This window comes from Notolabrus celidotus, chromosome 14 (assembly GCF_009762535.1).
Source record: "Notolabrus celidotus isolate fNotCel1 chromosome 14, fNotCel1.pri, whole genome shotgun sequence".
NCBI classification, from domain to species: Eukaryota; Metazoa; Chordata; class Actinopteri; order Labriformes; family Labridae; genus Notolabrus; species Notolabrus celidotus.
The window spans coordinates 13942746-13957835 of NC_048285.1; the positions used below are offsets into that span (position 1 = coordinate 13942746).

General features: G+C 39.1%; 1 protein-coding gene across 2 annotated transcripts in view; it reads left to right on the forward strand.

The window, feature by feature from the left end:
* The window catches only part of dner (delta/notch-like EGF repeat containing), a 68912-nt gene that overhangs the window by 29031 nt on the left and 24791 nt on the right, over nucleotides 1–15090 (forward strand). The window contains exons 1-3 of one of the 2 annotated variants that reach the window (XM_034701954.1): nucleotides 4739–4896; nucleotides 11599–11943; nucleotides 12063–12160. In XM_034701954.1, the coding sequence (XP_034557845.1) occupies nucleotides 4885–4896; nucleotides 11599–11943; nucleotides 12063–12160 (455 nt within the window). In that variant the 5' untranslated portion in view covers nucleotides 4739–4884. Of the gene's footprint in view, nucleotides 1–4738; nucleotides 4897–11598; nucleotides 11944–12062; nucleotides 12161–15090 lie in introns of those variants that run through there. The other variant, XM_034701953.1, reaches the window with a different exon arrangement.

Below are 15090 nucleotides of genomic sequence, written 5' to 3' on the forward strand. Positions count from 1 at the left end.
ACAACACTCTCACACTGTGGTCTTACATATGCAATCTTATAAGTAAAATGAAAATAAAATGCTGTATAATCATTGTATAGTCTAGCATATAAAAGCACGACTCAGTTTTAAGACTGATATACACTTTAGCTAAGACTTTATGTTGATTGACTTAATGATACCAAACAATTCTTATACATAATTTGTTGTACCTGACAATGACAATATACATGTTTAGCACATATCTTTAACAAAAAAATGTGGTAAAACAAATGGTCAAATCATCTGAAAACAGCATCCACTTGTTTTTCCAGCTGAACGCTGTTGTAGCTATCAAGCTAGCAAATAAAAATTTCCCCTTAGAGCACATAGCAAGCTGAGATAAAGCAGTGTTAGCATCAAGTTAGAATCAGATTTAAGGACACATGTCAACACAAGTTTACCATTTACTGTTCATTTAGCTCAACCTTTAGACTATTTTATTCCCCACCAACTTGCAATTGCTCCTTTAGTTCTTTTAGCATTAGCAAGATCTTTTTCAATAGCTTACTTTTTGCTAGTTTATTCAAGCTTTTCATCAAACTGTGGCTATTTGAAAAGTTGCTACCAATTGGCAGGCTATTAACGTGAATAGTATTATGTTTAGGATTATCAAGATTATAATGCAGAATTTTGGTATGATCGATAGTCTGTAGGCAAAATTAATTTTAAAGTGTTTGTACATTTAGAAATACATTTTTCTTCCAATTTATGCTAAGCCTTGCTTAATTAGCATTTAAGGACTACTTTGCAAGTATCAAGAACTTTCAGGAGGCAGTGCTCTGATAAGAAATCCCTTCTTACAGTCAAGCTATTGATAATAAATGAGTAGAATATAGTATGAAATGCAAACAGCTTTGATCAAAACATTTCAACACAGTCATTTCATTCCTTCTGAGACTTCAAAACCAAGCAAACTGTTATTCACTGGGTGTAAAAAATAAAAAACCTTCCACCAACCTTGTTGAATATTCACAGAAGCTGTGACTCATCAAATCTTTCATTTTTGTTTTATTATTAGGCAGCTACGCAACAGGTTTTACATCAGATTTTTGTGTTATGAAAACATGCAGAGATTAGACCCGCCTGCAAAAGTGTTCCTCTTGCAACCATGGCCTGTGAACAAAACCGTCACTTTCCTGCCAAGGACGAAAAAGCTTGACACAGTCTTGCATCATGATGTGAAAATTATATAAAAAGCATGAAAGGAGGCTTATTCTTGTGACAAACCTGTAGTCATATTACAGTTTAGGAGACAATTAGATAGTCTATAAGAGAAAATATAAAACACTCCTGTCCTTTAATATGAATGTTTTTTCCCCTTTATTGATGCACTTGAATGTTTCTGACATCTGTGTGTCTCAGAGTTGGTTAGAAAAAACAGTAGTCCATCCTCCATCTTGGCCATATGATCCAGTTTCTTCACTTTTTGATCCCTTCGTTTTCTCTTTTTTATAGCTTTTTCTCTCGATCCACCTCTTCCTGCTCACCAGCATAAATCCCCTGAGTCATTCTTCTAATAACGCAGGAGTGCACTGAGAAAAGTTCAACTATTTCCTGGGTCTAAAGTCTGGACACAACTACAGTATACTGTACTTACAATCAATCCCTAAGCTATATAAAAGCTGACAGTGTGACAGTAATGCATTTTTCTTTTTGATTCACACAGTTAATATGTAGAAGCAGTTTTTGTAGCTTTCTCAAAGTATTTTCTTGATGTCTGAATCTTTTTTTGCCTCTTCTTTATAGAATGAGATCACATCCCAGGGCTCAAACCTCATGAGAGCAGACTGTAGAGAGTACCGCAGGGGGGAAATGACTCTGTTGAGGGATGATTTTCAAGTATTATTTTGTCACTATCATGAATTAAATATTTTGTTTTAGCCGGATTGCGGGTGCTCATTATGCAGTGCACATTCGAGATAAAAATTACTGCTGGCTATATGAAAGTTTAATTTGGTTCATCCAGTTAATTGCTGTGTGATTGATTATATAATTACACAGTATTTGTTCCCTGGCTGTTTAAGTCACATAGCCGTGGTTGTAATTCCACCATGGTGGTGATGCAGTGTGTTTCACAGCGGTCCATATTGTGAGAGTAGTCATTACATCTATGTGTTGTAAGTGACATGGTCTGTGTGCTGTACTTTATCTCTTTGTATTTCCTGATACTGTATGTGCTCTGCTCCTCTGAGATTACGCAATGCAGAGACATGCTCCACTTTCTCTCTGTAGCCTTGAATTCAGCAAAAAGCGAAAGCTTGACAAATACATGCTCTGCCTTTAAAAGAAGATGGATCTAGATCAGCTGCATACATTTTTAACCACTTCTCTCATTAGTAAAACATGAAATATGAGACCCCTCGTAGACACATACAATTTCTGCTTATAATCAGTCTACAGTGAGAGAACTGTAATACTCTAGCCTGAAACAGTTTTAATTGCCTGATACTAGATTTTTGGCTATTTCACATGAAATACCATCCAAAATACTTGTTAGAATTCAACAAAGTGTATACACCATTTTACAGATAAAAGCTATAGTGATAAGTGACAGTTTTCTTCTTACATAGCTGAAGCAGAATTTTCCCAAATTGGCATCATGTGAGTAATTCAAGGACTCATTTGGCGAAGTGTAATTTATTTAAAAAAGTCTAATTTCTACAGCTGCAGATGTTCACTATTTTGATTCTAGGCTCTAAAAATTATTGTGTAAACATTTTCAATCATGTTGCCGGTAACCCCCTTTGCCTTATAAAGAGTCATCAACATTATAAGGAATCCCACCAGTTAAGCTAATGTTCAACAATGATAAATAAATGAACCTCAAGTCTTGTTAGAAGTCACAGAGAGAGCAGGGACAGGATATGATTAGAAGAAATAACAGGCACAGGAGACCTGAAGTTTAGGAGCAATGAGACCCAGCGGAGAGCTGAGGTGAGTGAGCGGTGTTAGCTAACTATATATTATACTGTAGTGCATTTGTGTCACAGGTTGTTAGTTTATAATAAGACAGTGAAGATATGGATGATTCATAGAGGAGGAGACAAGCAGATAAAACATGGATCTGTCTGTGTAAGTGCCTTTGTCGTGCTTTGTATATTACTCAGTAAGAGGCACAATCCCTCCAATGTCTGCGTCTATTCCACTTTATGATTTACATGATCTATGTCTCCACATGCTTTTATATAATCGGGAGATGAAACTTGTGAGCGGTTCACTGTAGCCCTTAATAACTCAATGTGGTGAAAATACCGACATTTTATAACGTGGATCTGTGTGTTTATTACTCAGATTATTTTTTCAATTTTTTACACTTTAATCAGAGACTCCAGTTAAGTCCCTAACTGTAGAGGAACCATCAGGCTTATGAACAAAGTTATATTTTACTTTGTCTCTTCAGTCCATAATCATCCTCCACTCTGCACCTCATGCAACTCTCCCTGTGTGCTTCTGCATCTCCATCTTTGTTTGCGTGTGGGTTCTTTTTTGAAGAATTATTGAAGTGAACTGAGAGAGAGGGAAAGACAGAGGGAGAGACGGAGAGATGGTTATGACCATGTCCTATACTTTGTTTTATAGTTGTATGTGTCGGAAAAGTCAGCCGGAATAATGTTGTAAAAAATGTAACCTGCAAGTCACATTCTAAACATCAGTGAAACAATATTAAGCCACTACCATACCCTCACACTCTTTGTCATGAGCACATATGATGCACAAAATCAAAGTTACATATGCTGGTGAGGATGTGACCTTCCTGATAATTGTTACATGGTAAATAAATTGTTCATAAAATTTGTGATGCAATGTTTGTGCAAGAGGTAAGTAACTGCATACTAGGTTGCAAATTGTATTATAGATTGAGGATAATAAGCAATCTATACTAGTGATGTCTAAAACTGTCAAGACTGCTATTTAATACAACTGCAAACAAAACGTTATGTCCTTAACTTGAAAGCTACACTTATCAACACAATATTAACGTTACACTGCTATAGCTAGCTAGCTAGCTAACGTTAAGTTACCTACCATGGGCTCATATATTGCCAATATGTCGGCAGGTTTGTACACTTACACCGTTAATATTACTTTCTAGATACATGCTGATATGCTAACTTCACACATTGCATAAGAAAAACATACTTACTCGGATAATTATTTGGATATCGCTCAGTTCTTTTCCCACCGGAGTCTGTGGTTCTCACAACCGCTAAACTCACGCTCCTCATTACAAGTTCATGAAGGGAGCTTCTGAGCATGGCAACTGTCTGTCCTACTGGAGCACATCTTGGACATTCTTAATATACCATTTTTGATTGTGCGATTCACTCAGCACTGTTAAGTTGTATCAAATCATGTGGCTTTTATGGCTTTAACAAGTCTGCAGTTTAAGTTAAACCTGCTGAAGTGGGCTATGTTTAAAAAGCTAACAAAGATATATTAAGTTAATATTGGAAAGGTGCATTTACTTAAATCAAGATCATGTGGGAGTGTACTTCCATCAAAGATGGTTACTGTTACAATGATAACAATGGAGGAGGACCTATGTGCAGAACATTTTTCATTCAACTTATTAACAAGAAAGACGAAAATAATCCAACACAGGAGAGGAGAAACAGAGAAACTAAACACACAGGGTAACGAGCAACAGGTGTGGCCACAGGACACAGGTGAAACTAATCAGGTTAATCAAAAAAGGAGGGAAACACAGGCATGAAGAACTACAGAGTAGAACAGAAAACACAACAGACCAGACTAAGAAACACACAAGAATATACACACACAAGGCATGGATCACTGATAACATGAGGAAGACATAGGATATCTTATAACTAATACAGGACACAGACAGGGAGGAAACAAGGCATGAAACACAAGGTAAGTCTACAGAATTAAACAAGAAAACAAAGACGGATGAAACAAGGAGAAATCCAAAATTAAACAAGATTAACTCACGACAGTTACGTCTTATGTCTTCCAGTCATGTAAAGTGTTTGCATGTTGTAGGACAATGTTAGAGAAAGCTAACTGATTGTGACTGTAATGGGGTTTACTTTATTTATTAGCATCATGTGAGTCACTTTTGGTAGTTGTAATCATCTGATATAAAAATACAATTTGTAGCCAACACTTTTCTTCAAAGGGAAGGTAGAAAAACTCAAACCTGCTGTTGGTGATGGTTTGCCAAACCACCACCACTCAACCTGACACTTGAATGATGCACAATATTCTTGGATATATTTCAAGTGTTTGGGCGTTTCAAAGTTGCAAAAAAAAAGTGTGAGCAGTAGAAGTTTCTGAGGATGTTGTGAAGTCAGAGTTAAGACTTTAGTGACAGTCACTGCACGCTTATTGTTGTTTTCATCCTGATACAATATTATCAAGTCCTCTCATCTGCGTTCATCCTTTTCACACGACACTTGATGCTCTGTGGACTCCTGCAGAGATATTTCCATTTTTTCTGTGCAAGTATTTTCATAAGAGAGCGATTAAGTGACTGTTATCTCCGCGTATCCTCTCTCCTCAGCGGGGGTTGTTGTCGCTCTGACTGAGGGAGGTAAAATGGTGATAAACAGTCCAGATGAGGAACTAAGTGGATTTTCACATGGATCATCTCTCTGCAGCATGATGGGACTCTTTGGGCAAATATTGATACTGTGTGTGTGCTTGTGTGTGTGCAGGGAACAGGTGCAGTGTAGCTGTAAAAAAACGCACACACTTGGTGTGTGTGGTGATGTGTGTTAATTGCTATCACGTTACCTAGCTACTGTAGCCATGGCAACACATCTTGATCATTATAAAGGAGCTGAGGAACAATTTCAAGCAAACCGCTAATGGTGTCTCACACGCTCACCTTGTACTGCGACTCTCTGCGTGTGTGTTCTTACACCTGTGGAGATGTCTTGTCATGCAACAGCTACTGAAACATTAAATAGCACAACAACTGTTAAATAAGCATCAAAAATTTAAAGATCTTTTCAAGAAACATTAAGAAAGTTTTAAAAGTAGCAGCACAAGAAAAACCGGGACGCCTATGCATTTTACGTTTTTTCAGTTTTGCCTCATATAACCTCAACTTCTCGCCTAAAGGACACACAATGAGTGGCTGTGGATTAAAGGGCTAATTAATTGAAGTTTTTCCCCATTAAATAAAATGCCAGGCCTTCTTTAAGGCCTTATGTCCTCCTTCAATCTGATACAATCCCCCTGTGTAAACTCTGTTATTTTGTTCTCATTCATCCTTTGATTTTGTTTTCCTGCGCAGCCTGAGTCATCACTGCTCTTCAGACTACAGTTATCTCTCTCTCTCTCTCTCCCTCTCTCTCTCTGAGTGTGTGTGTGTGTGTGTGTGTGTGTGTGTGTGTGTGTGATACTAATGGTCTGACCATTAAAGTGAACCCCTGCAGTACTATGATCTACCGTTCAAACGACCCAGTCATAAACAGTAAGTGGCTGATAAACTGGCGAAATGGAGCGCTCAGTTAACTGCTGTTGTCAGACAGCTGATGGCAGGAGCTCCATCAGGTTTGGAGGATCACAGACTCTAAGTGAAGTGAGCGGCTGTTTTGTCTGTTCAGAGAAAACACTCTTTGGTAACAATGAAGTTTGTGATCTAAAATTCACAAAAGCAGCATTTTAAACCCGCATCTTATTCCAAAACTAAAGCTCTAAAAGGATGCTCAAAGAGAGTTAACTATTCCAACAAGGTTTTACTCACTGCTGGAAGTCTGGCCTGTGTATTTTCTCATTGTTTTCACACTCTGATTTGATACACAACTTCCATCAGTATATTTGATTTACAGACAGTCTTAGGTCTCTCCATCCAGCTGTTTCAAGCTGAGACTGACTGTACACCCAGGGCACTCTGTGCATGGACCTGATCCCTCTCAGCCACCGGACATATAACTGATGTTATAATGAGTGATACAATCTGGCTCACAGCCTTTGGTCCAGTTTATCTCTCAGATGTTGGGTAGGGTTAAGGTCAGAAGTCTGTGCAAGTCTGTCACTACAGGATCAAAATTTGTCTCATGGAATATGTTGGATAAATATGGTGAGAAAAGTGCTACCTATGGCAGCACAGTGTTGTGTAACATACATGATATAACATTAAGATTTAATAATAGCCAAAACTATCAAAAAAAAAAAAAAAAAAAAAAGGCCTCATATAATATCCTGTAAGATGAGGATGGAAGATTTAAAATTCACAGTGCACCCTCCATCAAATAGCTGACCAGCAAACCCCAGCTTTAGTGCTGTTTTAGCACAGCGTTGCAGCTTTCTCCTGAGCTACACACTGGAGCAACCTCATACCTCCAGATATCGATCTTCCTTGATGGATCACACACTGCTCAGCCATGGCCAGCCTACAAACAAGATTATTTTTCAGGGGTTCCTGTGATATCAGCAGCTCATGTTTGTAAGAAAAAATAAAGACAGTTTGTGGAATCACCAGCTGTTGAGTAGTGGAAAAATCATTATACCGCTGCGTTATTTTTCCTCACCGCTTCTCTTTTTCTACTACTGCCCTCTGTTTATCATCACCTCCCACTTACCTTGTAATTTCCAGTTAATTTAATACTTACACCTTCTACAGGTCACAACATAACCCAGCTCACCTCCTGGATTAAGTGATATTTAACTGAGCTAGATGGCAGTTTTGTAAAATCTCTTTATCTGCATGGAGAAACTGTCTTTATATGGAAGGCAGGTTCACATCTTATTATAGGTTTGTCGTTTTAACCACCAACCACCACTTTCTTTTGTACTTGCACCTTTTATCACAACACTTAATTGATACAAATGGTAATTTGTGTTATTCCTTATGACGGAATTTTCTGCTTTTTTACATGCTTGCCTTTGGTATTGCCATCCTTCAATAGTCGCTGATTAATTATTCATGTACCAATTAATCACAGTCTGGATTTTATTTCGACAAGAAGTCAAATCATTTTTTTTAATGAAAAGTCACAAGAGATCCTCATTTTATAAATGTTAATGCTAAGAAATATTACATGCTGTGGGAAGGCACCAAGAATCAGAACTTCATCTGAGTCTTTGAGTTCAAATTGAGGCTTTCTGCAGGTATTTTTTATCATGCTACAGTTTCAAACAAGCATAGAGAGTGCCTGCCTTTTCTTGCAGTTCTTTATAATACAGCTACATTTCAGTGACACTGCATAATCAAATCTGTTGAATAACATAAACACTTCTCCTGTCAAGATGCCAGTGTTCATAAATGCACGACCCCCCCTTCACCTCAACATCTCTGTTAATTATCAGCAGTTGTCAGGTTGTATAGTGCATAGATAAAGTGCTGGCTGAAACAGCTTTGCTCACTTCACTTGCTTGATCTTGTACACTCTGTATTTTAGATGCAGATGCACTCAACAAAGAACTTCTAGATGTAATGAGGAAAGAGCACTTTAGAGTCTAACTTTAGATTCTTTCTTACCAGGCTTAATCAGCCATATGTTTGCATCCTCCTTTATTATTTATTTGTTCCAATGCAGAGACTGAGATGCAATAATATCACGTGTTTGGTGTAAACTGCTAAATCAAGTCATCTTGAGTCTCATGTTTTAGTTATGATGTTCCAAATGGATAGACCTTCAGCTGAAATCCTTCTCACTTTTACCTCCTCTGGTTGTCCTTGTCTGATTTATTGTTTTTATCTTCTTTCCTTCCTCTTGCCTCTTTTGTACAATCATTTGGAGAACAATGAGTAGAGATTCACATCAATGTGTTTACATGCATACATTTGTCTCTCTATCTCAATTAATGTCTGTATGTTTGGTATGTCTGCAGTAACGACCACCTCCAGCCCCTCCGTCTGGTTAAATTGATGATGCCAATAGCTTAAGTAGAGCTGCTGTTTTCCTCCTTCTACCCGTATTGATCCGTCTTCCTCAGGGTGGCCATCCTAAATTAGCAAATGGATCACAGCACCTTGTGAAGCAATTCATTTGGCCCGGGAGGATATCTTTGTTCTGTTTGTCGGTCCATGTGGGAATATAGATAAAGGGACTAATGTGGGTTATTATCAGCTGTTTAGGCAACATTGATTCACATGGTTCGTCAGACCCCAAGGCAAACAGGCTGTTTTGTGCCAGGGAATAATGGGAAACATCATACAGGAGGAAAGGTCTTAATTAATTAATACAAATTACATAAAGAAATGCTGAAAATGTCATATGTATTGAAGTTCTCATATGAGGCTACAAAAGAAAAAACAGGAAGACAAGGAATCACGAGGAGAAAGCAAGGCATATAGAGCACAGGAGTTGACAGGAAGACTTAAAGATACACAGGAGAGAGGAAACAGAAACTGAATACTCACAGGGTAACGAGCAACAGGTATGGCCAAAGGGCACAGGTGAAACCAATGAGGTTAATCAAAAAGGAGCGAAACACACAGGAGCAGGAAGTAAAACTACACAGGAGACACAGACATGAAGAACTACAAAGTAAAACAACGGAACCACATTTTTAAAAGGTAAACTTAGGCAGAGCTGGTTATTTTACGAGAGCATTCACTTAAACAAACAAATAACCGTGATTAACCGTTGAAATTCTTTGACTAATATTAGAAAAAAAACTAATCCTTTGACAGCCTTACATCATATATTGTATTTTAACTGTCCTAACATGCCATGTATTGCTCACACTTCCACAGAACTGAACAGTGGCCTGATGATGCTCACATGTGACACACTCCAGAGTTTGAATATTGAGCCTGTAAATTTAGTGACATGTTGGATATCTTTGCTACAGAATTGTAATGGAATCAAGTAAGCAAAAAAAATAAATCCATTTAAGCAAACAAGCAACCAATTACATTAAAATCCAGACTGTAAGGATGCAGCCAACATATCTTTGACATTATGCTGTAGTCTGTTATATTTTAGAACAACAGTAAAAAAGGCCAATGAAAATTTTAGAGGCAGAGATGTCTTCTCCAATTTATCAGCCCCAAAGTTAATATCATTCCTTTGAGGGTAAATAAAGCCAGAGTACAAGTTTTTTTATTTGCTTGATAAATGACTTGAACCATAAATATAATCAATTACTTTTTAGTAGACTTTTAGTAGATTACTACAAGAATTGTGCTTTGAATGACCCTAGCAAATTAAAGCACTCTTCATAAATTGATATGGGTGTGCAAAAAGCACACCATCACAAACCAAAAGCATAATGTGCTGACGTATTTTGAAAAAAATCTTACATTCATTGTTAGCAGGATAAATGTCCCATTTATTTTTCTTGCTACAGATTTCAGATCAAATTGTTCTGCCCTGCTTTCAGTCCTGTTGTGTCGGCCCTTTGTGCTTTGTTGGAGCACGCTCAGTGCAGCTTGGTCGGGGACTGTGTTTGGATGAAGAGAAATCAGGAGTGACAGATGAAAAAGGTCATGAGCCGGACTCTAACCCAGACAAGCCAACGTTGCTGTTCTCTCTAAAAAGCTTGATAAACTCAATCCCTGGTCCCTTTTGAGTGGAGATAAGAGCAGCTCACTGTGTACGGTGGCCTGCTGGGCGACTTTTGGGACTTCTGTGCTTCAGACCAGAGAGGAAGTTTGATAGAGGCATTCTTCTTCTTCTTCTTCTACATGAGTAAAAACCTGAGAGAGATTAACACTAATGAGGTGTGACTTGGTCATGGAGAGTGGACTGTTAATGACGCTCTGTTCCTCTCTCTCTCTCTCTCTCTCTGTCTCTCTGTCTCTCTCTCTCTCTCTGTCATTTGAAGGCAAAATTAACATGCACCCTCTCTCCAGCTTGATTTTGTGTTTTTCTCTTTGTTTTAATAAAACTGTTTATCTAACAACATTCAAATCGGACAGCTGGAACTCCAGATACCTGAGGATGTTCAGTAAACTTGCCAAAATATGAGAAGCAGCAGGATTAAAGTCTTTCTTAAGCCTATGAGGGCTTTAAAGGCCAAGCAAAAGGCAAGACAGAGTCAAGCAGTAAGCTCCGTAAGCTATTCTTTGTCCTGTTTCACCTTCAGCGCCTGTACCGGAATGTTTTCCTCCAAATATGATCAATTATTGATGGGGGAAGCAAGCATGAAGGAGGCTGTCAGGATGCTTTTTTCATCGATGCACGACATGGGGAACTGTGTTCAGGGACAAAATGCAAGAGTGTGTGAGGGGTGTATGGCACATTCATTTCATAGTCTGTGTGTGTGTGAGAAAGAGAATGTGCAAAAATGGAGTGAAACAAAAATAAATGGAGCCCTGCAACAGTTCATCTGGAGTTAAATGTAATAAAATAGAAAAGAGGAGGGTGTAAAAAGAGCAAGCTGAGTCAGAGAGCAATAAAAGAACAGCTCAGTAGAATAAAAAAAGTAGAATGATCACTGAGAGTTAGGACTACTTTTCCTCTCCAGCGCTCCGAGGGCTTTCTCCTTGAGCCCACTGACGATAAAGTTGAATCCCAGGTTGACATTTTATGCCTTCAATGTAAAAAGTGACAAAAGTGGGAGAAATTGGTACTGAGACAGACAAAATAACAGTTCTCATGTATTGTGTTCGCTCGCTCTTCGCTTGTTTTTATTCATTGTCTGTTTCTGTTTCAGTTTTTCACAGACCCATGTGCCAGCAGCCCCTGTCTCCATGGAAACTGTAGCCGGAGTGATGGCGGGGAGGAGGGGGAACCAGGCTACACCTGTGAGTGCACTGAAGGCTACGAGGGGGAGAGGTGCGATCAGATCTTATTGGATCTGCCAGCTGCTGACTGGGACCCTGCCACCCCCTCTGCTCCTGAACTTGCCACCCCCGCTGCTTCGACCACCACAGCCGCCACTCAGCCACCTCAACCAACCACTGTCACCTCTACCATGACACCAGCACCTCCCACCCTGCAGCCATGGCAACCCAAAGCTGGGCAGAGGCTGCTGGTGGTACCTTGGGAGGCAGACAGGGTGAGATAGCATGCACTCCAAATTTAAGCTCCCCTGAGGGTTTATCTTTAGACTGTGTGAAGAAAAACATTTATCTGAGCGTGTGTTTGTTTGTGTGTGTGTGTGTGTGTGTGTTTCAGGTGACGGAGGGTCTGCACTGTGTGAGCCCTGAGCTGTGTGAGCTGACATCAGGCACTCTGACTTTATCTCTAGAGGTGCCTGAAGAGACAGCTGTGAAGTAAGAGAACATTAAGTACCTCATATGATTGATTGCCTTGAAAGCAGGGCCGTATTAACCAGATGAGAGGCCGGGGGCCGGGACTAGCTGGGGGCCCACATACATGCTGTTGTTTTTCTCTCACTGTGCCTTGTTTCCAATCTGTTACCATTAAGAAAACATACTGACAATTCAGACACCCTTTTACTACCTGTTTTTGTCATTTAAAAAATCAGCTGCATCCCATACACTAGTGTTACCAATGTATCAGTATGAATGCAGAGAAGTGTTTTATTATGTTATGGTATTTTGATTGAACAAAGTCCTCAATTTAAGTCAAGTTACTGGCGGAGGGGGTCCGCTATACCTCACAACTATCATCACTACCGTAGACTGAGCTCAATACCATACTAGCTGTCAGGGTTGCGATAACAGATGGCACTAGATGGTACTAGAAAGAGCTACACATCTGCATAGAAACTACACAATGCTGAAGGCAATGGAAGTCTTCATGCTGGAGGACAGTTTGAACCAATTCTCCACAAGGGCCCCTCAAAAACAGACTTGTATACCAGCGGCCCTTCTTTTTCAGATTTTACAGTAAGTTTTCGTTTGCACATTACACCACTGAGAGCAGCTTCATTATAAGTTGCCCTGGCATGAAGAAAACATCAATCATTATTCTTGATATTGTTTTTCATATTGCCTCCAACAAGTTTGACATGTTAACTGAAGAACGCAAACCATGTTGGTAAGTTACTGCCTGAATATATTTAGTGATTGAAAAAGGTGTTGTAGTTAAGACACCAAATCTTAAGTCCAAGTCAAGCCAGATTCACCAGATAAGAATCTGAATAAGGCCCCATATTGATATGATTATTCATTATTATTATTATTATTATTATTATTATTAGGAAGAGACCAGGGCCCATGTGCACGTCCAGCCATTACATAAACGGGAGCATTAGTCTTAACGTACCGTTATGGAACGGCCCATTTGGCTGTAGCGTTAGCCGCATGCACGACTGCAAATAATTGGCAAATTAACTAATTACGCCATGAAAGTGAGGCTGGTGCAAAACGTCATATGTTCAGGGAACCTCCTGGAAAACCCCTATCCAACAAATTCGAATTGCGCATGCCTACTACGCATAAACAACAATAAACATGACGAGCGGTACCGGTCTGACTGAGAGAAGATCAAGTTAAAGACTAATTTTCAGCGGAAGAAATGGACATTTCATTACAAGAATATAGAATGAACAAACAGTTATTTTCAGCAGGTCAATCGTCAAAGATAACATACAAGGAGAAAGGGAACTATTTGCTGAACCAGGTAAATGCGTGTGGTGTTTCTGAGCGCACAGTAGAAGACCTAAAAAATAAAATAATGTCTTTGCATATTTCGTCTTAAACGGTATCGATAAGCACGATGTCCGCCATCTTTTAAACAGCCTAACAGGTGCGGTAATCCTGCCGTTAGCACTTCAAGTGCTGCACTTGTAATGGTGGGGTCTACCGCCATTAAATTTAATGCTTTGTTTGGGTGTTAACCTGGCTCATGCATACCACTAATCCATTTTTTTTTTCACCATTAGTACAAACGACCCGTTTTCATCGCTAATGGCTGAACGTGCATACTGACCCTGGTGTTTCACTACAAACTTTTCACTGGGTTAACCTGGACTTTTTGGCTCAGACATGCCGAAAAAGCATTTTATTCATTAACATTTGATTCTTGTGGCATGTCTGGAGAATAACATTAGCAATACAATTGAGCTCTGTGTTGTGTTTAGTGGGAGATGTAGTATTCTAATCAGATGGTTGGATCACAGCAGGTGTCTAATTAACTCTAAAACACCTGCAGCCTACCCACTGTTAATGAGAATTTTAACAAGCCGAACCAGAGGTTGATCGACTTTAGTTGCTACCATTACCATTAGCTTGCTAACAGTAACATAATCAACGATCCACGTAACTTAGCATCTTATTTAAATTCCTTGGTGCACCCTGGACAGATGTCTGTCAAAGTTTGAGCTTGTTTCCATCTACTCCTCAATTGTTCTTTTACATATCACACATGTTGCTCTGCTGTTTTGTAGGCCTCTTTTGGCATACTGGAATTGTAGCTAAATAGGACGGCACATGAACACACCTGTTAGCTCTTGCTCTAAACTGAAAATGAATTATTTAAAATAACCTAACAAAAACAATAAAACTGTCCTTGCATATGGTTACATATTTTGTGTTTATGCATCTGTATGTTATACAGTGATTTCAAGCTTGATGTTAAGTCAGGACACCAACTCCCACTACCCAAGCTAAAAGCTGCAGTAATTAATGTAATCCACACTGCTTTTGGATCCTAATCAAAAACAGGAACAACAAAGCATGTTGTAGTAGTATAATTTCTGCATAATCACTACATAAAAACTAAAGTAGGATTTTCTTTGCACAGCATTTTATCTGCTTACTTAACATAAAGCAAATTTGTCTGGTGACATAAAACAGCTCGCTGCTTCTGTAACTTTCTATTCTAGTCTTTTCATGACCCACCTTTGGGACCTGAAACATGCAATTACCTGTGCTACACTACTCCAGGTGTATCCCATCTTTTATGAGCATATTGGTTAAAAACAGAATTACAAAGGGAGTCTAAATAAAGGTCAATGAATAATGCAAAAGCAATAGTCAAGGTGATCGTTGAACGCCCTTGATGTTGCCCCTCATTATGGATGGCAGGCACGACTCAGTGCCCTGAACACGATCGCAGACTGGGAGCCGCGAGTTAATCAACTGCTGCTGCTTTGTTTTCATACTGTATAATTACACCTGAACACACTCTCAGTAAAGGACACTTATATACAAACACACATGCAGCTCTGTGAAATGAAGCAGTGAACCAAAAGTGACATCGATTTAGAGAGGCTGATGATCATGTAATGATAGTC